This window comes from Semicossyphus pulcher, unplaced genomic scaffold (assembly GCF_022749685.1).
Source record: "Semicossyphus pulcher isolate SPU_LCO1_2020_fin unplaced genomic scaffold, fSemPul1.0.p SCAF_19, whole genome shotgun sequence".
Lineage (NCBI taxonomy): Eukaryota > Metazoa > Chordata > Actinopteri > Labriformes > Labridae > Semicossyphus > Semicossyphus pulcher.
The window spans coordinates 24,239,920-24,264,507 of NW_027211692.1; the positions used below are offsets into that span (position 1 = coordinate 24,239,920).

General features: G+C 38.6%; 3 protein-coding genes and 1 long non-coding RNA gene across 4 annotated transcripts; 3 read left to right on the top strand and 1 right to left on the bottom strand.

The window, feature by feature from the left end:
* Positions 1-3,749: 3,749 nt before the first annotated feature.
* Positions 3,750-11,198, bottom strand: lbhl (LBH regulator of WNT signaling pathway, like). Its single transcript, XM_069668124.1, has 5 exons — positions 11,159-11,198; positions 10,837-11,005; positions 6,469-6,544; positions 5,831-6,131; positions 3,750-3,895 (listed from the first exon to the last, which is right to left on the bottom strand). The coding sequence occupies exons 1-5, from the start codon at positions 11,196-11,198 to the stop codon at positions 3,825-3,827; spliced, it is 657 nt and encodes a 218-aa protein (XP_069524225.1). The 3' UTR covers positions 3,750-3,824.
* A 3,064-nt stretch (positions 11,199-14,262) lies between these two features.
* Positions 14,263-16,695, top strand: LOC138597309 (uncharacterized). The gene is made up of 3 exons (XR_011308601.1): positions 14,263-15,768; positions 15,848-15,923; positions 16,104-16,695. It is a non-coding gene; the product is annotated as an uncharacterized lncRNA (long non-coding RNA).
* A 589-nt stretch (positions 16,696-17,284) lies between these two features.
* Positions 17,285-22,261, top strand: polr2i (RNA polymerase II subunit I). The gene is made up of 6 exons (XM_069668865.1): positions 17,285-17,418; positions 17,611-17,665; positions 18,446-18,519; positions 20,657-20,731; positions 21,361-21,412; positions 21,800-22,261. The coding sequence occupies exons 1-6, from the start codon at positions 17,357-17,359 to the stop codon at positions 21,860-21,862; spliced, it is 381 nt and encodes a 126-aa protein (XP_069524966.1). The 5' UTR covers positions 17,285-17,356; the 3' UTR covers positions 21,863-22,261.
* A 331-nt stretch (positions 22,262-22,592) lies between these two features.
* pglyrp5 (peptidoglycan recognition protein 5) lies at positions 22,593-23,977 on the top strand. The gene is made up of 4 exons (XM_069668832.1): positions 22,593-22,681; positions 22,790-22,985; positions 23,128-23,246; positions 23,444-23,977. Exons 1-4 carry the CDS (start codon positions 22,669-22,671, stop codon positions 23,614-23,616), a joined length of 501 nt encoding a protein of 166 aa, XP_069524933.1. The 5' UTR covers positions 22,593-22,668; the 3' UTR covers positions 23,617-23,977.
* Positions 23,978-24,588: the final 611 nt, after the last annotated feature.

The following is a 24,588-nucleotide window of genomic DNA, read 5'->3' on the forward strand; positions in this document are numbered from 1 at the left end:
TTAAACTAGCTCATTCACGAGTTAAAGGATCAGCCACAGACACAGACTGCTTAGCTTTGATAACTTTCAACCACTCGCTTTTCTGCAGCGCCACTCTCTCGTCCAAATTTGGTCACTTCCGGCTCCTGTAAACCAATGTGGCAGCGGCCATATTTTGGCATATTTTTAACATCTTTATTGACAATAAAGTTCACATACACATAAAGAAGTCATTAATACAGATAAAACAACATCATCTAAATTTGGATTTATTTCAGCGTCATTTTCGCAGGCGAGAAACCAGTAGGTGACATCACGGTTGCTTTGTCCATTATTTATACAGTCTATGAGCATGCAACACAACTGTGGGTACAGGCTCTCGTAATATCACGCATTCAATTCAATTTTGTTGTCTTGCATTCTTTTTGGATGAATATCTTAGGGAAGCTTTTGAGTTTTTGTATTATTTTGTGTTTCTGTTGCTTACAAAGCCATTTACAGCTGCCCCAATAACAGAATCCAATGCACAATTCTGAACATTCTATCAGAAACAAACTGCACAAGGTGAAGTTATTCTGATAAGAAATGTTTTTTTGTTTAATTGTTATTCATGCAATATATCATTTTAAAGCTATTTTTGTGCCCTTTATGATGGAGCTATCCATACGCATATCAGATCAATATAAAGGTAGTTATAATGATATTTGCAGAGGCATGCAGAATTTGCCCTGTTACAGCGTTAGAGGTCAAAGGTCAAATTCTGTTCTCCTCAGTGTCATTAAATGTGACTGGTAGATAGAATATTATCTAAGCTTTATAATGATATATCACTTCATGATATTCTGTTTATGTTAACCTCTTCGCGGCTCTCTGTGAAAAATGACAAAAAAAACATGAAAAAATTGTAATGATGGAGGGATGAAAAAAGGAAGCTACCACTGCTGCAATGCTATCATACATTTTCCGACACTAGGGACATAGACCTTTATAGAAATCACTATGAGACATGGTCCCTCCAAATTGGCACAACCACCCACCTGGCTCATGGACTAAAAGTACATGCACAAGAAGTCTTCCTGTATACAACATGACAGAAAAGTGACCCTACTACGAACTATGCTCTTTCATTAGTTTCAAGTCTTCTTTAGTTCATTTAAAGAAGAGAAAGCAGGGTAGTTTTTTTCAGTGCCCCTTTTTCGCTGGGAATGAAACAGACTGAAATGAATACAGAGACCTCTATATGACCTACAAAAGCAAACAGAACATCAGCGACAAGACTGATTATTTCTATGTGGTCTTTTTTTAATGCCTGAAACTACTGGAAGGGTTTAGGTTTCAGAGGAAGCAATTAACTGCATGCTGCCTTTATTTACATTTTCCAGGACAACAATTTAAAGCGAGTGATGCATACGACTGTTAAAAGAAAGCAGGATGAGATTTTTGGTTCAAAACCACCACTTAAGCATGGACAGGACAAAGTCAGCAAAGACATCAGACGTACCACTTTGACCACAGGGGGCGCCAAAATCAACACAAACGTAAAGTTCCTCACAGCAGCTTTAAAGTGATCATCTCAAGGATGTTGATTTAAATAAATGTCTGTCACTATCTGTCGCTGAATGAGGTAACACAGTGGTGATTGAGCCTATGGCCCACTGATGAAAGCCTTTGCATTAACATAATTAAGGACTGGGTGTCGGGTTGCAACTTTCGCGGAAAAAATCACCAGCGTCGCCCAGTGAGTGGTTGGTCTGCCAGAGAGGGTAGGCGGAGCCTTCTCCTGTCTCTGCAAGTGTTATGAGTAAACAATGATCTACTGTGGCTGAACAAACAAAGAAAAGATCGTAGACTACAGATACAACTTCAAAAATAAGGGAAAATCCAAAGAAAGAAGAAACAAAATTTGATCGGATGAAGGCAAGCAGTCAAAATCAAGAGGTACAAACATTATATCTGGAGCCAACTGTGGACCTCACAGATGCGACACTGTCTGGATACCTGGGTGGTCTGCTCCAGCAATTATCGTTTATCGCGATGGGTGCTGCCAAAGAGAATGAAACTGAGATCTTTAAGAATGGAACTTTAAACCTTGACCTTTCAACCAGGATAAGAAAAAAAAACTTTATTGATCCCCACAGTGGAAATGTACGTGTTAGGATACAGGCTTAACAATGTTTCCACCCTGTCCTCCAAATGGAAGATGTTAAGGACATGGGTGACGTCCCAGTGCCTATGTCGACATTTTGTCTTGATTTTTAAATTGAATTTACTTTTATTCGACTGACTTATACTGGCAGTGTAGAAACACACCCTTAGAGCTGGGGTAGGCAACCTCAGGGGAAAACAAGTTATTAAGTATGCATTACTTTTTTCATTTACACATAATTTTTTTATTTTTCGCCCCTGAATTTATTTATACAATGTTTTTAATATGTCTGTTTGTGTACTTTTGCTGACGCCCCACTTCAGTTCCTCTTCAAGGGAAGAAGAGAGCTGATGTTGTTTAAACCTTGAACATCAGGTTTTACGAACCTCATCTATCTGCTTTGAGCAAAACATCAGCACACACACTATGTTTGATGGTCAACTTAAAGACCTTTAAGCTAAATACACATTATTAAAGACTACTAAGGGGATATAAAAGCCCGTAATAATGTCTCCATTAAACAGCATATATTAAGCTAAATATTTATAAGATAGTATGTCCTAAATGTAAAAAAAAAAAAGTCCTCTATTAGTGGGAGAAAATACTTTATTGTCAAATTCATACACAACAACTTTTCTTTATATACAAGTTATTCACAAATCAGCCTACACACAAAAACAGCATCATTACACAACTACAAGTTTAAATGCCGTCTACAAGTGTTCTAATGAGAATGAACTAGAGCTGCCTTCCCTTTTTTTTAGTTTAACATACGTGTTAACAAACTGAATGTTGCGAAACGCCTTCCAACAAAGACACGAAAAAAGGGTCTGACTAGTGATTTTTGTAACCTTGTCAAAAATGCCGGAACTGCATTAGCATTAGTCAACGTTAGTCAGTCGCATAGAGCTCAACGGGATGACAGATCTGCAATGACACTGACTCATCAGAAATTAAGATTGAATCACGTCAATGGGGTCTGAGAAATCTGTTTAAAAAAAAGATCACATCTTCCAGTGCTGTTCAGATTCAGGACAGAGCTAAACCACAGATGCAGAGATAAGCCAACACGGTTTACAGTGCTCTTATAGATGCGTTCATACTGACCAGGTAAATATCCTCAAAAGCAAACAGTCGAGTCAAATTTTTCATCTATGAGAAACATGTGTGACATAGTACAGGCTAATATCTGTATCAGGGACAGAATAAACAAACTACAGAAAATGTGTTGCCACGGCAGGAGGTTCTCTTTTTATTCTGTGAAATCACTGAGCCTGAAAAATTAGGAAATAAAAAGGGAAATGAAACACAAAGTTACAATGCAAGCAAATTTCCCCTGAATGTTTTAAAAAAAGATACCATGTTGATCAATTCTGTCACGGACGTCAGCAAGTTGACTTATGTGGGTCAGAGAATGCGTGTTTGTGTCCCTGTACAGGTTTCCATTATGTGCAGGCGTGGCTCTCCTGATATGCAATGATATAAATGTGGACATAAATGTCACATCACAGTGGATGTAAAGCTGTGTTTGATCTAAAAGGTATTTTTGGTCGCTTTCCTCTATAACATTGGCCTTCATTTCACAGTTTGGCTCATCAGTCTTTCTCAAACAGTTTTTTCATTGTTTTTTTTCCGTTCTTATTGTAAGGATGTTTCCTCACAGGGTCATCAGAAGAGTGAAGGGTGATCAGAGGTTAAGTCAGTTGAGGGCCGGAGCACTGCTCGGAGGAAGCGTGGGGGTGTCGTCTCTGAATGCATCAGACTGAAGGTCTACAGGAAGAGAAATGTACTTTCATTATGTCTTTCAAACATTTAACATCACTTTTGCCATTTACTATACATTGTACAAAACATTGTTGAACACCATGAAGTCAAAATAAAGGCAACAAAGAAGTTAGCTTTAGCTTAGAAAAGACAGTCATGTATGATCTTTGTTAAGTAATGTATTTCATTTATATTTCATTGTCATTCCTGTTGTATTTTGTCACTCTTCCCTTGTGTTGCTCCCCCCCCCCCCCCCCTTTGTAGCTGGGTGCCACGCATTTATTGTTTTCCCCTGTCTTGTTAATATCACTGTGCCTGATTACCCCATGTGTATTTAGTCTCTGTGTTCTTTCCCCTCATTACCAGTTTGTCTCTGTCAAACTTTTCAACCCTTGTTCCCTACATTTACCTTGTACCTGTTTTAGTTTGCCTTTCAGTTGGACCTTGTTGTTTTCTTTTGGACAATGATTTCCCTGGACTCTATAACAGTAAGCCTTTATTTTGTCTTTTGTTCATTAAACTCTCCCTTTGTGATTAAACCAAATGTGACGGATACATCAAAACTGCTATTTAAAAAAAAACAAGAACTTGCTGTGCTGTTGAATATGCAAACATTACTAGCATATTTCTAATAATTTTCTAGGCTGCTGTTTTATAATTGCTAGGTTGTTTCCCAATGCAGTCTTAGCCACACATGTAGTATCGGGGCGGCTGTGGCTCAATGGTAGAGTCGGTCGTCTCTCAATCGGAGGGTTGGGGTTTACATATTAATATAATATATTCATATTTTTTTATATTTATAGAATGCATGATAATGTGCGATACTTCTGCTTTTTGATCAGTACCATGTGCAAAATTACTTTAACTGTTGTGTCAGGAGAAATATAACCTTTTCTTATGTTCAATTACATTATCATGTGCTATCTTTAAACACATAATCTTGTGCAATATACGTTTTTATTATATAACTGTACTACTGTCAATTTAATTTCCACAATTACGTTCTACTTACTTCGTAGATAACTTATTGTAATATTGTTATCCTATTAGGCACTGTCTCTTTTGTATTAACCCATACACTTTATATTTTATATCATATACTGTCTAGTTTTTGTATTTCTCTAATTTTGTATTGTATGAGTTACCCTTTAGACTATAGTTTTCCTCTGTAGTTTTTGCCAGATCTTGATGATTAATGGAGTTCTATCTGATGTCGTCTTATCTCGTCTGATCTTAACTTAATCCAGATACATACACGTAACAATTTAAGAACATTGGGGCGCTGGTTTAGCTCAGTCGGTACAACAGGCGCCCCCTATATAGAGGCTACAGTCCTCTACACAGCGTCTGAAGGTTCGACTTCCGCCCTCAGCCCTCTGCTGCATGTCACCCCACTCTCTTCTCCCCATATTTCTTGCCTCTCTTTAGCTGTCCTATTTAATAAAGGAAAAATGGCCCAAAAAGTATACCAAAAAACTTTAGTACATTTCAAAGTAAAAAAACCCCAAAACAAACAAACCTGCACTACTTTATTGTAAATGACGTATTCACAACCCACCTAAACAGACTCTGGCCAAACTCTGAGGACGACTGTAATTTAGTATAATCATGCACTCTTTCCCAGGAAACAAGGCGCCATGTAAAAGCTGATTGTGCTTTTATACTGGTATTTGGTTGCTTGTGGTCATGCAGTTTCTCAGCTGCACACACACACATTTTCACACCAAAAATAGGAGAAGCATAAAAAGCCTGACTCCGTGGGATTAGCTGTTGCTCTTGTGGTTGAAAATGATGGTTTCTTTTAATGGGGTGGAAAACAAAACATAAGTGCTGCTTACGTTTATGTTATGGTGGTTTTATTATGGTTTTCTATATTAGAATTAATATGTTCTAAAAGACAAAAAGGTATCCAGAGTATAAGTGGGGTTTAAGCAAACTCACCAATGAGTGTCAAGCCCTGCTGCGGGTTCAGTATAACTGACGTTTCCTCTTCCTCCTCCTCCTCCTCTTCTCCCCAGTCTGCGATGTTGGCCGGGGGGATGCACTGCTCCAGGAACAGGTCCTCCTCGTCTTCCTCCATGTCCATGTTCTCTGGAGGCCAGCGCAGCTCTCCGCTCTCCACCTCGCTCACCTCGGTGGGTTCCACAACGATGGAGGGAAGACGCTCCTTTTCATGATTGTGGTCCAGGCTGTTCAAGGTGGTCTCTGGGCCTAAGACAACCTCCACAGGGTCGGGGAAGATCTGGAGCGACATTGGGGGAAGCTGAGGGGGGAAAAAAGTCATACGGGCAAAGTCTCTTAACGCTTTACTTTTGCTTTTAATAGTTTTGAAATCAGTTATGTTGTTCTCTTTCTCTGTCGCATACCTACGCAACACCTGGATTCTGTGTAATTATTGTCTTGTGGTGTGTCACTACTGGCTGGCATTTTGTGACGAGCCTTTTTTTGTTTTAAAAAATAAACATCATTAACATTTTATCTGATACTAATGCATTCACTTGGTATGGTAAATGTAGCCAGATCAGGTTGCAAAACTTTAACAACTATTTGAACAGCCCCAGTATGGTGATGGAACAAACCTGGAATGGCAGTCTTTGGTCCTTCCTTTGCATGTCTTCACAGTTTGGATCTTGGCCACTCATCTCCTCCATCTCTCTGCAGAGGAGACAAAGCCATAATGAGACTAGAACAAAAGCAAACACCGTCTCGGCACAGAAAACCTCTCTTCCCTTTTGAAACGTGAACACCGACACACTGACAAAGATAGTCTTTAACATTAAAAGTCCTTATAACACCATTGCACCCCCAAGAATCCCTAAAAAGCAAGTTTTGTAAAACATTTTATTAGACCCTGAATTTCTCTTGTGATGTCAGAAGAGCAGAAGTTTGACTGTTTTAGGCCCCTCCTTTAAATTCTATAACAGCCAGTTTAGATTTTCCTTGAAACACCATATTAACCCAGTAGAATTTCTGCCTCTGCTTGCCGAAAATAAACCAAAAACAATCGAACAACTAACATCTTTCACACCTTATACTATTTGCATTTACCTATTGTTATGACAACACTTCATATGCCAGAAATCTATAGTGATTGATGGCTAACTGATAGAAAAGTATCACAGTGAATTGCAAACTGCTTACATGCTACTCTGACTCAATTGGAAATGAAGCCACACTGGATAACATCACATCATCATTCCCACAATAGAATCATTTCCCCACTCGTGTCCCAGCGTCATGGCTGAATTACGCAAGAAAAACAATATCCTGTGTCCCAGGCTATGGATTGGTCAGAGATTTTCTGGCTTGTATTTGATTGGCTAAAGCTGGCTTGACTGTGAATTTTGTGACTATGTGTGGGTGCATGATGACACACACACACACACACACTCCAGATTAGTGCAGAACTCAAACAGGGTTTGATACTAAAATGGATTATGTTGTCTGCGGCTCATGTTGTATTTCCTGGATGGGACTCTGACAGAACAAGTGTCTGCTCTCTTACAAAGTGCTGGGAGACATAGAAAGCTGTAAAGCCCCTAAAGGACCCTATTATATCTCACACAATCACTAAATACACTGTGGTGTGCAAAAACACCTTCATTCTGTGACCTTTATCAGACTGGATGTAGGGCCAACAGTATCTGTAAAGTAGGGACTTGTTCCAGTTAAATGCATGAGCCTGTGTCTACGACCAACGTCAATCTGTTTATGGTCTCCAGAAAAGCCGACAGGGGATTAAGAAGGGCTGAGGATCTGTCCGAATCCTCTTTTTATCCCTCTCTCCTGCTCCCTCTCTCTTTTAGTCACTGTGTCTCAGAGTCTGTGCTCACTCTGTAAGTACCAATCATGGTTTGTTGTCACTCTGAGGCCTGGTGTAATGACACGATCTGTTAAATCTTGCTCACTCTTTAATAAAATTTCACTTGAGGACAGATCTAATCTCCACTCTTTCTCAATTCAGACCCTATCTTAGGTAATTTTTTGGTGCTTTCTAAAAGCAGCCACTAGCCACATGTTGCGAAACTAAGGAGCTAAATAAAACTGTTTTAAAGTGCTTGATTTTGCCGGGAAATGTGTTGAGATATTTTGGTAGTCAAGAAGCTGGCAGACAGGAAAAGGGCAGATGCAATACAAGCAGAAGTATTATTTCATGCAAATAAGTTGCATGAACACAGAGTTAAAAATAAAAGCATGTTAAAATGTTACTGAAGGAAATATGATGCAAATTTCATTTTGCTTTAAGAATTAAGGAACTGAGCAACGCTCATCAGCAGCACAAAAAACACCTGAGCCTGGTGTGCAAGTGCTACTTTTAAAAACCTTCTTGGAGCTACTTTTGTGTTCTACTCCACGAGACACTCATTTGGCTGCTTGTAGGCCCCTGGCTTGTATTTCCCAGTTTACAACACTGTTTGAAAAAGTGTTACATTATTCTGTGTCACAGAATATGAAAATGCTTGGCGAGCTGCATGCTCGAACTAGCTGTGACCCACTCATGTTGATAAACAAATATCTGCAAATCCCCTCAGACTTAGTTGTAGGCTGCTTTGTATTTGGTGCCTATTAGCATGCTAACACTCTACCTAACGATTTTGAACACAGAGAACTTTACACTTTCTAAACACCAGCTTGTAAGCATTGTCATATGTCGGCATGTTAATGCTGACATTAGCCTTTACCACAAACAACAGCTGTGCTGAAGTGCAGTGTCACAGAGCTGCTAGCTTGACTGTAGACCTTAAGTCTTTTACAGTAGATTACTTGGGTTATTTTGTATTTTGGACAAATGCTAGTACACTGTTCTGTATGCCATTACAGAGGCTGTCTGCATGTACATGTGAGGCTCTGAGGTAGAGAAACAAACAGCTTAAGGTCCAGTAGGCTGGTGTAATAAGCATGCAGCACCCCATGTTGAAGGTCAGAGGTCAGGCTCACACTGACAGTGAAATGTTCTGATCCCCAGTCGGTCTAAAATAGTCTAAACACAAAACAGATTATGTCTGACACCACCAAAGAGGGTGTTTTTTTCTTTTGAATTTATCAGTCCCTAAAAAGGATAATTTTTACAACTGACAATTTCAAGAATTGCATCAGCAGGTTTCTTTCTGTCTCGCCACTCCCCACCCCCTACTCCATCTCAAATTTAATTGCCCTGGACAGAATTGATGGAAATGTATTTGAGTTGTTTCTTTCTGACTCCCTTAAAATGTTAAGAGTCCAGGCCTAATGTCCCCATCACCATGCTTAAGTTCATTGTATAATATGACAAATGAAGAAACACTAAACCAGTTTGCACAGCCGCCAAAACGAGGACGCCCTGTTCTCATCTAAATAGGATCAGCTTTGGTAGGATGCTATCATTTTTGACCCACTTGTGAATGTGCACGGCCCTACAATTCAATTTCTGATAATATGCTGCTGACAACTGTGTCACGCTAAGCTGTTTGTGTGCCACCTGGGACGGAAACTTTCAGCAGCTATTATGATGAAGAAGCTTAACCCCATGTAATCCCTTTCATACACACTCTCTCTAAACACCTGCATGTTCCGGCAAACATATAGTACAACACGACTACAAATACAAAAAAATAGACACTATAATAAAACATATATTGAAATATTATGTTCATGAATGATAAATAGGAAGCAATGGAATGATAATATAAATCAAAAATAATTCAAATGACAATGAAGTCTCATGGGGGCTTTCAGTTGAAAATGGACTGTAAATGGTAAATGGACCGCACTTATATAGCGCTTTAGTAGTGTTTGCAACCACTCAAAGCTGCGTTTACACTACATGTCACATACATCAGTTCACACACACATTTATACACTGATGGCAGAGGCTGCTATGCAAAGTGCCCTACATTCATACCTGTTGGCTATGCCACCAGGAGCAATTTGGGGTTCAGTGTCTTGCGCAAGGACACTTTGACATGTAGCCTGAGGGAACTGGGATCGAAACCTCTGACCTTCCGATCCACAGCTGCCATGTCAGATAAGATGCCTCTACGTGATAAAAAAGACTTCACGCCAGCAAGAACAAGTTTACTTAGAAAAGGGATACAGATCTAAGAAGGATGCGGTTATGAATTAAGCAAATTAAGTTGACTTTTTTTTCTGTTTCCATTACATAAATTATTTACTCATCACATTCTCATCTCAGTGGCATATAAGGACCTATTTATTTATTTATTTATTTTTACACTCATTATTTGGGTCCATTCAGAAACAAATAGTCAGATAAGCAGCTTGTTCTTATTCAATAAATGAAATAATGCTGTTTTATAATGAATTTTACTTACACAGCATCACCAGAGCTGGGCTGTGTGATGGTTTAATCATATGCATAGAATTTAAGAACTCTTTCATCCAAGTACACTGACAGCACAAGTGTTTGGGCTCTTTGACCTCTGTAACTCTGTAACTGTCTTGCAGAAAAAAAAACCTCAAACACACACAAACATACAGTGTGAATGAACGCCTGACCACATTAACCTTGTCTATTTATTCCTTGCACATAGTCTCCTTAACATGAATTACTCCAATGGGGATTTAACAGTTTAAACCATTTGTGACATTCCAGTTGCCATTCATGATCTTGTTAGTTCTATAGATAGCAAATCCTGTGTAAATTAGATTGGTTAAGGCCCTTTCCATAGCAAGTATCGAGTATTTATATAATGGTCCGTATATGGAGAGGAGAAGTCCTAAAATGCGGTCAAGTAATTCATTCAATTATAATTGATAAATGAATCTGTGATTTTCACATGCGAGACGAGTTTTGAACCTTCTATTATCTAAATCTATACAGGACTTTAGGTGTCTTTCTAGAGGCATGTTGATGGCGTGAAGGGGAAGTCAGCCTGGCGGAAGTTGTTGCTAGTGTGAAGAAATATTTGCCTGAAATACACACAAACACACAAACAGCAGCCTCTTACCCCTCACTTGCAGTCAGGCAGATGTCTTCTCCATCTTGGCACAGCTCCACAGTGGTGAAATCCGGCTCGTCCACAGTGAGCACAGGTGACACGAGAGGGGGTGCAGCAGGAGGTGAGCAGTCCCCCTCTGCAGAGCCCTCAGCCAGGCTTTTGGCCTCCAGGGCGAAGCCTGGATAGGGGGTTTCCCAAACCCTCAGATATCTCAGGAGTTTAGCAGAAGATCAGAAGGGTGGATATGTGCCTGGTTTCCTTTCCAGTTAGGACAGACCCTGTCTCATTTGTCCACGTCAGTGCTGAGACTGTCTACTAGCACAAAACCTACATGTGCTCCCTTGTCTCCTTTCTCCAACTTCTTTCCTCATGTCTCTGTCGATATCCCTCCCGCTCCCACCCCACCCCACCCCACTGCCAGGCTTTGGAGAGGAGCAGGATTAGCGTCTCTTTCGATTACAGAGGCTGGATGGGTGACGTCAGCCGGGCTTGACAGTCCCCTCTGATGAGTTGGCACACTGGGTCGCTGGTGCATCCAAAAAGAAACATTTAAAGAGCACACAGATGGCACACCGCTCCACTGCTGAAAGAAGTTGCTCTCAGAATGTTTGAGGGGAAAGTTTTGCATGTTTTAATAATAGATCTCTTTATGTTCAACATCCTGTCTGTGTGTCCATCATGCCTCTCTCTCCCTGTTTCCAACTGTGTGTGCTCCATCAGTGGATTTAGATTTGGACGATTCATGGAATTAGCCCAGGGATCAAGGGCTCAGGGGTGGGAAGGGGATAGATATATATATATATAACAGGCTCCAACTATTGCTAAACAGACAGAGCGCTGCTAACAGCAATGTGTAATCCCCTCTGTAGGCTAAGTCAGTGGGCTATATATGGAACAAGGTTTTGAAGGAGATACATGAAAGGTGCCCTGCACCTTAGGAACTATGAGAGAGAGAAAAAAAGACCACTTTTAGCTCAATTAAAGGCCAGACTAGGCAATCAAGGAAGATGTTTCAGAGATGTGACCCATAGTAACCTAATAAAAAGATGACTTGTTGGTTTTTATCCTCACTTTATGGACAATTATAAGGTCACTACCGGAGGACATGAGGGTTTTAGAGGATACATAGGCAAAGCAAAACTAATAAATAGATAAATAAAAACTCATAAATAAATAAAAGGAAAATTGTCAAACCATCAGGTAGCCTGTTTAGAGACTTCAAAATTGGTGTTGTTGTGTGCATTCTTTTTGCTCCTCATCAACACATGTTAAGCTGAGTTTTTGCAGTAGTTGTCGTTAAGCTGTTTTCTTTTTGAGAGATCAGAAAGTAAAATATTACAATAGTCAGGTAATAAAGCCATGCATTAATGTCCCTGCATTGGCTTTACAATCTGATTTGTCCAGTTCAGCAGCTTCCACATATCTCTGCCACTGCAAGAAGCTGATTGACCAGAATCTAAGGAATCTGTATCAGTTACAAGGCTCTTTTGCTGGTTTACGAGAGCAAGCAGTTGTATTTCAAGTCTAGCTAGTAGCTTAAATTGTTAGAAGTCAAGAAAAAAGTTGCGCCAAAAGGGCATATGTTTGAAAATTGATCATTTGACCTCTGGAAATAATAACATTGCTTAGAATATAGAACAATTCATAAGGTCTCCGTAATGTTTCATATGAGGATGTTGAGCTAGAGAACATAGGACAGGAAACATAAGATCCATAGCAATTTGCAATCCTGTTCCACCTGCAAACCAGATGAACCACTTCAGTCTGTCTCTGCTTGTCACTGTAACATTTGCAGCATTTTTCTGCAAGACAGCAACAGGTAAGAGTCTCTGTTTGTGCTCCTAACTTTGATTTGTTTTATTCACACCAAATCCGAAGAAAAAGGGATCTTTCAATTTTTTTAACAGACACGTGCTACTACATCTTTAGGAGTTTGAGACATGGCTTATGAACCAGGACGTGGCGACGGCTTACCTCCATCAGGTAAAATGATTATATTGCCAATATCTGCCAATGTTTCACGTAGAGACACATTTTAAATTGGAAAGATCACATCCAACAATGTGAATTAGTCTTATAGATTGTCTGATAGACCATTTGCTGTTGCTGTTTGCTTGTGAAAGATACATTATAAAGTCATGGCTCTTATTATCTCTTTGTCAGCCACTCCAGACACTATAGCTTTCACAGCCAAGCTGAATGTCAATGACAGCTACCCCTGTCACTCTGGAGTCCTGAAGTTTGCCACTGTGCTGGTCAACGAGGGAGGAGGCTACAGTCCCGACAGAGGCGTCTTCACCTGCCCTGCAGATGGCCTCTATCACTTCACTGTGCATGTGTCTGTGTACGGGCGTGCACAGTGTGCTTTATTCAAAAATGGAGAGAAAGTAGTGTCTATATATCAGACCTCTCTGCCTGATAAATGTAGCCAAGTGGCCAGTATGAGCAGTGTGATGAAACTGACAACAAATGACGAGGTCTGGGTGAATCTCTGGGGACCTTGCAGAAACGATATCTTTGCAACTGAGGATAATGACACTGTCTTTGTTGGGTTTCGTTTGGATAAATGAGAGAAGTGTGAAAATGTTCAGTAAGCTCTTGGCTTGGCTTTTCTTGTTCCACAATGAGCCCTAACAATATACTGTAAGTGTATGATAATTATGAGGTAAGATTTATTATGATGGGCGGTATATTGGCCTTTTGCACAAAATGATCTATGGCTTTAATTTGCTGTTATGATATAATATTGTATGACTTCAATTCAAATAAAAATATGTATGGTTGAAGCAGAACAATCTAGTCTGGATGATATTCAATTTAATATTCAATAAGAGAAGATCTAATGGAAGAAATTCTCCAGAGGCTTTCCAGAAGTCATAAACAAAAAGTATATTATATGATATTAGATTTCATGTGATCATTAAAGGGAATAAAGGAGCAGAAAGAATTGCCTAAAGTGCTACATCAAAGAAAGATGTAATGGCTGTTCCTGTAAGAAAACGGAGGTGTTATAATGTTATAGGAGGGAGTAAGTTATTTAGTTAAGGTTAACTTAGACATGTCTCAACAAGACTCTGATCTTAGAGGAGAGAAAGATGTCAGAAGAAGAGCTCTCATTGCAAAATCATTGAAAACTGAGCAATAATAGCCTACCAAAGGGAGAGAAGAAGCAGCTCCGTTTAAGGATTAAGAAGACAAGTACATTACAGTAAGAAGTCCGGTACAGTAGGTGGCAGTGCGCACTTTTAATCATTTTAATGCAATCTGACGTCGAATAAAAAAAGAGTCGTTTTCTTCGGTCTTCCAACCAGCTGGGGGCGCTAGCTGAGAAATGACCATATATTAGTTGGTACACGCATGCGCAAACAGTCTGTTTTCAAACTGGTGGAAGTGAAAGTGGTGGGAATGGTGAGTTTCTGCATGAATTGAGTTAGATAGCGTACTCATTTAGCTTGTTATCTAAAATGTAACGTTAAGTTAGCTAAACGCATCTTAACTAAACCTATGTGAAAGAAATGAATACTGTTAACGTTACGTTTCATCTCTTAAAATGATTGAAAACCTTGGAAACCTCCGAAACACGTTACTTTTTGTTTTACAGTAACAACATGTTATGGTTATACCCCAAAGAAGAAAAGGAAAACCGAATCCTGCTTTATGCGGGAAGTTTCCGGTTGAAAGTTTACCACTGCTGGTTAATTCAATCGTACCACTTTATCGTGCATATTTTCCCTGATTCATCAGACATTCTCAAACACATTACTAGCGATTTTTAAGTTGCATCGCATGTGTATTGCAGCAAATATGATTGTGTAGGGGATCACCATCTATGTATAAATATAATCAACACAATCCGTAATATTTTTGTAAATATGAGATGATTCTTGTGACCGAGGACAGACCCTACCTGCTGCTGTTAGCTGTACACAGCAGACAATAGCCTATGGAAACAGCAATGTGTAAACGATCAGTGATGAGTATATGTGATGGTTTTTGCGAAAGAGGCAGATCACAACTGCTTTTAGCTGTACACAGCAAACAGTAGCCCATGGAAATCAGTTACATTGAAAAACAATTGTCCGGCCATAGCTACTCTTTTTCAAACTGACTAGTTTCCATAAACCTCCACTGGTTGTGCTCTGCCTCCAGATCAGAAGCATATTATTCACATATAGACCTTTTTTTTCATGAAATCATAAAGCAGCATACATACTGTATAAGTGTAAGCTACCACATGAAAAAAAAAAAAAAGAAAAGAAAAATTACAGTAATTGCTGGCTAATGAAGTTTGCTTGTGCATCAATCTGAATCAATCAAAAGGAAAATTGTCAAACCATCAGGTAGCCTGTTTAGAGACTTCAAAATTAGTGTGTTGTGTGCATTCTTTCTGGCCCTCATCAACACATGTTAAGTGGAGTTTTTGCAGTAGTTGTCGTTGAGCTCAGAAAATAAAACATTACAATAGTCAGGTAATAAAGCCATGCATTAATGTCCCTGCATTGGCTTTACTATCTGATTTGTCCAGTTCTGCAGCTTCCACATATCTCTGCCACTGCAAGAAGCTGATTGACCAGAATCTAAGGAATCTGTATCAGTTTCAAGGTTCTTTTGCTGGTTTACGAGAGCAAGCAGTTGTATTTCAAGTCTAGCTAGTATCTTAAATTGTTAGAAGTCAAGAAAAAAGTTGCGCCAAAAAGGGCATATGTTTGAAAATTGATCATTTGACATCTGGAAATAATAACATTGCTTAGAATATAGAACAATTCATAAGGTCTCCGTAATGTTTCATGTGAGGATGTTGAGCTAGAGAACATAGGACAGGAAACATAAGATCCATAGCAATTTGCAATCCTGTTCCACCTGCAAACCAGATGAACCACTTCAGTCTGTCTCTGCTTGTCACTGTAACATTTGCAGCATTTTCCTGCAAGACAGCAACAGGTAAGAGTCTCTGCTTGTGCTCCTAACTTTGATTTGTTTTATTCACACCAAATCCGAAGAAAAATAATTTTTTTAACAGACACGTGCCAATACATCTTTAGGAGTTTGAGACATGGCTTATGAACCAGGACGTGGCGACGGCTTACCTCCATCAGGTAAAATGATTATATTGCCAATATCTGCCAATGTTTCATGTAGAGACACATTTTAAATTGGAAAGATCACATCCAACAATGTGAATTAGTCTTATAGATTGTCTGATGGACCATTTGCTGTTGCTGTTTGCTTGTGAAAGATACATTATAAAGTCATGGCTCTTATTATCTCTTTGTCAGCCACTCCAGACACTATAGCTTTCACAGCCAAGCTGAATGTCAACGACAGCTACCCCTGTCACTCTGGAGTCCTGAAGTTTGCCACTGTGCTGGTCAACGAGGGAGGAGGCTACAGTCCCGACAGAGGCGTCTTCACCTGCCCTGCAGATGGCCTCTATCACTTCACTGTGCATGTGTCTGTGTACGGGCGTGCACAGTGTGCTTTATTCAGAAATGGAGAGAAAGTAGTGTCTATATATCAGACCTCTCTGCCTGATAAATGTAGCCAAGTGGCCAGTATGAGCAGTGTGATGAAACTGACAACAAATGACAAGGTCTGGGTGAATGTCTGGGGGCCTGGCAGAAATGATATTTTTGCAACTGAGAATAATGACACTGTCTTTGTTGGGTTTCGTTTGGATAAATGAGAGAAGTGTGAAAATGTTCAGTAAGCTCTTGGCTTGGCTTTTCTTGTTCCACAATGAGCCCTAACAATATACTGTAAGTGTATGATAATTATGAGGTAAGATTTATTATGATGGGCGGTATATTGGCCTTTTGCACAAAATGATCTATGGCTTTAATTTGCTGTTATGATATAATATTGTATGACTTCAATTCAAATAAAAATATGTATGGTTGAAGCAGAACAATCTAGTCTGGATGATATTCAATTTAATATTCAATAAGAGAAGATCTAATGCAAGAAATTCTACAGAGGCTTTCCAGACTTTATAAACAAAAAGTATATTATATGATATTAGATTTCATGTGATCATCAAAGGGAATAAAGGAGCAGAAAAAATTGCCTAAAGTGCTAAGAATAGCTCTCATTGCTAAATTATTGAAAATGAAATGAAAATGTGAATTTTTTAAGGATACAAGGTTATAGCCTATAGCAAAGTCATCTCCCCTAGTTCATCTGTCTTGTTTATTTTGTAATTTGCTTTCTTTTAATGTAATTTTATATCCTGATATATAAATATAATTAACTTACATTTCTCAGACTTTATTGTAAAAACCATGTGTGCATACTCCGGTACAGTAGGTGGCAGTGTGCACTTTTAATCATTTTAATGCAATCTGACGTCGAATAAAAAGAGTCGTTTTCTTCGGTCTTCCAACCAGTTGGGGGCGCTAGCTGAGGAAGTACCATATATTACTTGGTACACGCATGCGCAAACAGTCTGTTTTCAAACTGGCGCAAGTGATAGCGGTGGAAGAAGCATCACGTTTTTTATTTGTCAAGTTTTGCTTCAAGCAATCGTTTTTAAATGGATTTAGACACTGGAACCTACGAACCGGGTTTCGTTGGCATACGGTTTTGTCAGGAATGGTGAGTTTCTGCATTAATTGAGTTACATAGCGTATTCAATTAGCTTGATATCTAAAATGCAACGTTAAGTTAGCTCAACGCTTGTTAACTAAACCTATGTTAAATAAATGAATACCGTTGACGTTACGTTTATTCTCGTACAATGATTGAAAACCTTGGAAACCTCCTAAACACGTTAATTTTGTTTTACAGTAACAACATGTTATACCCCAAAGAAGACAAGGAAAACCGAATCCTGCTTTATGCGGTAAGTTTCCGGTTGAAAGTTTACCACTGCTGGTTAGTTCAATCGTACCACTTTATCGTGCATATTTTACCTGATTAATCTGACATTTTAAACACATAACTAGCGATTTTTAAGTTGCATCTCATGTGTATTGCAGCAAATATGGTTGTGGAGGTGATCACCATTTATGACAATTAATCAACACAATCCGTAATATTTTTGTGAACGTGAGATGATTCTTAGCTACTCTTTTTCAAACTGACTAGTTTCTATAAACCTGCACTGGTTGTGCTCTGCCTCCAGCTCAGAAGCATATTATTCACTGTGAATGTGTATTCAATGTTTCCATGTGGTGATTCAATGGGGCTAGGTTTTATAAGGACTAAGTGGCCCATGTTTAACTAGTATGTTTGTGATTTAAAATTAACTCAGGAACAGAGTAGACTTTTTTTTTCAGGAAGTCATAAAGCAGCATACATTCTGTATAAATGTGAGCAACTACATGAAAAAAATTGCAATTACAGTGATTGCTGGCTAATGAAGTTTGCTTGTACATCAATCTGAATCATTAAAAATGAGTGGGTGTTTCTTGCAATACATTTAAGTGAAGACAAAACAGGGATTGATCTGAATGTGCTGATAAATGCATTTTTATTGCATATGATGATATAACTCCAATATAACTCTTATAAAGCTAAAAGAAAAAACAATAGAATAGAATACAACAGTCTTCAGGGTGTGCAGTAATGCTTAAATGTTGATTGTGTGCCTGTAATAAACTTCTGAATTTTCTGTGCACAGTGCAGGAACTGTGACTACCAGCAAGAGGCAGACAACAGCTGCATCTATGTCAACAAGATCACACACGAGGTCGAGTAAGTAAAAAAAGAAGCAAAACGCGTGTCGTTTTTACACCAGTTTTATCTCTGCTTACAAGAGTAACTTAAAAACCCCTGAAAAACTTGTTTTTGCTCACATCCAACTACATTGCCTGTGTACACAGGACTTTGCAACATCATTGTTGGTGTGATTACAGGTTCAATAAAGTACATATCTGTATTTTCTGAGAAAAAATTATTGTACAGAACACTATTCGCACAATTCAACATCTTAAAAATAACCGTCTTTATGCGTCATCAAAATGCATGTCGTTTGCAGAGATTGATTGTGTTAACAAAACAATATCACAAGACTGGGAATGCTGTGGTACTTAATATGTTGCCAAGTAGCCTAAGTATTTGCCTGCACTTGCGTCATTGTGTATGTCTAGATGTTACAGCAGACCACCTACTTTGCTTAATGTAGATTTCTCTGTATGTTTTAATTTATCATGCAACTAGCGTAATAACAGTTCGTTGAGAGTTGCTTTGTTGCTGGCCTGTGTGAAGGTACCAGCTTGATCAATCTAGTCAAAGACTGTCAGCTTTAATTCCATTTAGGCCTGTTCAGAACATCTGAAATGGAGTAAGATATTAAGTAAGTTCCAGTGATGTTGTAAAATATATTGGCACTTATTTAATGCCCCTTTTCAATCAGATTACTTGGACTAATTTTGTATAACAACTTATATTTTAAGTGTTAGAGGCCCAAGCTGATGCTTTAGGTTGCCTTTTGCGGTTTTGGCTTATAAGGGACCTTTTAATTAAGGACTTCATATTAGAGTTGTCACGACACCAGAATTTCAAACTCTGATACGATACTAGTTAAATAAAACCATACTCGATGAAGCGCGACTTCGGCCTATAAAACCAAAATCCTTTTCCTTCCTGCGGGGTTGTACAGAGGTGTGAGCGTGTAGTTTGTTGTTTACAGCATAACCGCTGTGAACCAATTAGAAAATAGCGTCTTATTTCTCAGTTTCGTTTCTTTATTTACATTAATGGGGCTCGCTCTGTTCATGTCGCTGGACCAGCTGCTTTCTCTCCTTTGCTCGTGGCAGCTTTGGGCTGAAAATCCAACTGTAGATCTGTTGTTTATTTTTACGTTTCAGTACCTCTTGGTACTATTGAACGTAAAAATACCAGGGTTTTATTCTTTTAAAACACATGGTATTGAAAAGTTCCAAGGAAGTACTGATTAACACTAGAGATGTCACAGGGATAAAACGTTCCCACATTTCATTCATATTTACAATGAGGGTTGCATCATTATGTTAAACAACAAATGGGATGTTTTTGTGGTTGGTACGCACTTCCTACATGTTCCTACGAACATCGCAGAGGCAATAACAAGTTTGTAATCTAACTGACTAACTGTCACAGGGGGAGGGTAAAGACGAAGCATGTTGGCTTGGGGATAGTGTCATAATTTACATAATTTGAGACATTTCTATGAGCCCAAGGAAAAAAGGCCTTTATATAATTTTCTTAAAATGTTTTGGTTATTACTCTCTGCAGCAAAATTGTGATGCAGGTGTAGCCCACTGCTTATAACATACCATAACATTACTGTGTCGACGATCAATATTGAGTTAATTCTTACTCCTGAAATATACATGGTGGCTCATCCTTTGTGTTATTAATGAATGACCTACATCTGAATTTTACTTTTTAACACCCATTTTAAACAAGAATGGGACAACCTGCTGGATGTGATAGGTGTTTGCATGTTAACACGCCAACATGAGATGCCTTGGAGTTTAAAAAATCCACCTCAAATAAGTGCATGTTGACAAATCTCTGTGTTAACATACATTTAATATTGTCTACACACAACATGTCGATGACATCATTTTGACTAATGGTGTTTGATATGCTATCCAGACAGTTTAAGGTGTTCATGACTTTGCTCAGGTACATCAGTCCTTATGTTTAATAGAATGTTCTGAAAGTCAGGAAAGTATGAGTCCTGGATTTTAATTGTGCAAAGTAGGACTGCAAAATGAAATATTTCTGCTGCTTGATTTAACACATATTGAGTAACTGCAAATGTGGCAAAACATTTGTAATAGGGCACCGCATGTAAAGCCCACTAACACAGTACATTTTACTCATATAATATATCTTTCTACAGTGAGTTGACGCAAATCATCGCTGATGTATCTCAGGATCCAACACTACCAAGGACAGAGGACCACCCCTGTCCCAAGTGAGTTTTACCATCTATTAAGTCTACGTGTTTTTTTTTTTTTTAAGGGTAGTAAGCCTTGTTAGTTATGGTTAATTTGTAGATACGTTCTGTCTAGTTCTATCTTGAGACATAAACACAGAAAAGCTGCTTAGTTTTGACCAGAAGAGGGGACAAAGTTGAGTCCTAGATTGTTACGTCACAGAAACGAGCCCTGCTTTGGTCCGAGGCATCTGTTGTATGAATAGCTTGTCTAAAGTTACACTTTACAGCAGAAACTAAGCAGACTTTGGTTCTCATTGGAGCTCTCATTCTCACCACTTGAGAAGTATGGGCTGAGTACATTATTATCTGGGCGTTAAGCAATTTTTTTATTGTTGAGTGCTGTCCAGTGTGTTATGTGGGCAAGGGGGACGCAAACCACAAAGTTTCAACTTTGGATCAACTTTTGTACACTAAAGGACAACCCTTTTGCATTACAGAGAAGGATTCAACTAACAGAATTACTATGCAAATTTATTGTTGTAGAAAATTTTAAAAGAGGGTGAATATAATCTCACTCTTTTGATTGAAATGACTGTGAAATATGACATTGAGTTTAGTGGCTGTGTTAGTAATATCGTTTCAATCATTGTGTTCTTTCTTCCCAGATGTGGTCACAAGGAGGCAGTGTTCTTCCAGTCCCACAGTATGAAGGCTGAGGTAATGTCTATACATAATGAAAGACATAATGCAACCCTTTTGATTTAAAGGGATACTTTGGCTTTTTGCTTTTTATCCACAAAGTTTACTTTAACCACTTAAAAATATTATTGTGGGAAAATCACTGTGAATCTGTCTTTAAAAAAAATATATAGGGTTACAAAGTAATATACTTTTTTTTTTTTAAGTTGTGACTTTTTTGTTGGTTGTAAGTGGATTTTGCTCCAACCAATAAACATTGAATACAGCATAGCCAGTAAAATGCAATATTTTCCCCCTACTGTCACCCAAACACATTTTCCAATAGTCGACACCTGTTTTAGTGGATGTTAAGGAGTGAATGAAGGATCTACTATTCTAAACCCTGTGTCCTGTTTCTCCTGACAGGATGCTATGAGACTGTACTACGTCTGCACGGCCCCTCACTGTGGACACAGATGGACAGAGTAAAGCTGATGATAACGAAGCGGTCTAACATTTGCATCTACAGTAAAAAAGAAATATTTCTAGCTGCAGATCTGTTCTTTTGTAGGTCTCAGTGTGCAGGTTGATTTCAGTAAGCAGTACTGCTTATGTTTATAAACCCTCAACGTATCTTTGTATGATGACTTGCAGTTTGTTAGACACCATCTTGTGAATATAATGTATTAATAGTTTTTTTTAACAGTTGTCATTTTCAAATACTTTGTTAGATTAAAAGAACCAGTTTTTTCAAATGTCTTTGAGTCTTTAATGAAACATGTAACATTTGCTGAAATAATTCACATTGGCAGACATTTAATTGTCCTAATTTTCAGACATCTTACTCATTTCAGGGTTTTACCACTTCCTATTTTCTCCTACTGCAAAATAAACCATGGTACACTATATTGCAAAACTGTAACTACTCATTTAATCCTAAAAGTTTCATGACGCCTAACATCATTTTGGAGCAGTCATGCCTGATCAGCTGGACAGAAAGTAGCAAAGATTTTTATCACACTATGGTATATTTGTGTCAACTCAACTTCCTTCTTTCTCAGCCATGTATATTCCAAGTATCCTGTTGGGCAACTGTAGACTATTAACTTTGCCAGTAAAGCCAGTGGAATAATAATAAAGTGTGCAGACTAAACAGACATGTATCCACAAGAAATGGCAAAGAACAAGGAAGTCGTAATTTCCAAGACCACACCTCTACCAACACTTACCTTGATAATGCGGCTGCACATTCTGCTGCTGCTCATAAAAAACTACAGGCATCATTGTATGGAGACATGGACCCAAAAGGTATGGCAAGAAACAGGCCAACAGAAAAAGATTTCAATTTTTAATTATGACATTAGCCAAGTTTATTTATTTTGAAAATGGTTTTATTGTCTTGTAATTTGTTTATAGTGAACATTGTTCACAGGGAGCAGTGGGGAGCAAGCTTCCCTCGAAAAAAGGAGGCATTGAAAGGCTCAGCTAAGAGAGTTGTTATACACCACACTGCCCTGCCAAGCTGCAAAGATGAGAAAGAGTGTAAGAAACGACTTGTAAGCATTCAGAGAGGACATATGACAGAAAGGAACTTCGATGACATCGGATATAAGTGAGTAGTTCAACATCATTTCATTTTAACGTTTATGCAGTAATGTATGTACAAGGTCAACATAGGAGGAAAAGTTAATGTTTTCCTTAAAATTTAATTTCTGCTAGATTTCAATGCTCAAGTTTCCTCAATCATATTTCAGTTTCCTTGTCTGGAGTGATGGCACAGTGTATGAAGGTCGTGGCTGGGGTGTGGTAGGTGCGCATTCCAAAGGCAACAACCATGACTCACTGGGGATCGCCTTCATGGGCAATTTCAACAGTGAGTATTTAGAAAGTATTTACTTTTTGCATTGTGACAACAATAAGAGCACCTTGTATGCTGAGGACAGAGCGTAAAAAACAGTTCTGCCGTCTGGGTGGTACAATGAAGTCAGCGATGTTCTACAGTCTTGGTAACATTTTATGTGCTTAATATTCTTACTGTGTAAAATGATAATGCTATTTTTTTTGTTGCAGATGATACACCAAGCGCAGAAGCAATTATGTCAGTCAAACAGCTGCTTCATATTGGGGTTTGTCAAGGCTTTTTACTGCCAGAGTTCAAACTGTTAGGACACCGAGATCTGGGTAGCACAGAATGTCCAGGAGAAAAACTTTATGCTGCTCTATCACAACTGAAGGGTGCCTAATAAATCTTACTAAAGGTTATAAAGATACAGGTGTAAAATTATTTTACTTCCTACAATTGCTTCTTTCTGTTTCATCCTAGGCCCTTTATTGGTTTAGGGCTATTAATAAAACATGCAACTGGTCCTGCAGGTTTTACAACCCATCAGATGCTTCTCTTACAGCAGAGGGGGCCAAGTGCTGCTGATGAAATATTGTGTTTGACTCAATTAGTTTTTAAGTTTTTTTTTGTTAATTAAGTCTAAGTGCAATATTGTTATGGTGGACAACACATTTTACTGATTAATGTATGTAAGATAAACATCCACATGAATTGATTCTGTGTTGGATTTTTTTGTAATTTATTTTGGAAATAAATACCTGTTATCAGAAATATTATGACTGTTGATTTTCTATTAATTATTCATTGCACAAATACACTCGTTAGTCATTGACGGTTCATTAGAGACTACAATGTATTGTCCCATTTCTCCTTCGATTTGTTCGGTTAGTTTGTTTCTACTTTGCAGCGTTTTTCGTGCAGCTTGTTTGCTACTATTTTTTCGGTTTTGTCGCCTTTTTGCCGCACGATTTTTTTTCATCTGCAGTGTGTTTTTTGTTGTTTTGCATAAAAGTACGTGTTTTTGAATTTGCAGCCCGTTTATCCTGATGATACTTTTAGCTCGTGTGCCCTGAGAGCCTTCTGATGAGCAACAGCGCCCTCTGCTGCTTTAGTCTGTGTACTGCACCACTACAAAAACAAATGCAGCAGCGTTTCACCTGTCACCACGGGACTGCTTGTCCTCAAAGGCAGTCTTTAACGTTGGCCGACAAGCCGATGTGTGCCAAATAGGCTACTGTAAACACACGATAGCATTAGCATTAGATTTATTGGCATATCATGTCTTAGCATGGGACACCAATGCACGATACGTATGTTGTTGATAATGCCTAAGGTTTAAGCACTTTTAGAATCCATTTTCCACAAACGTACG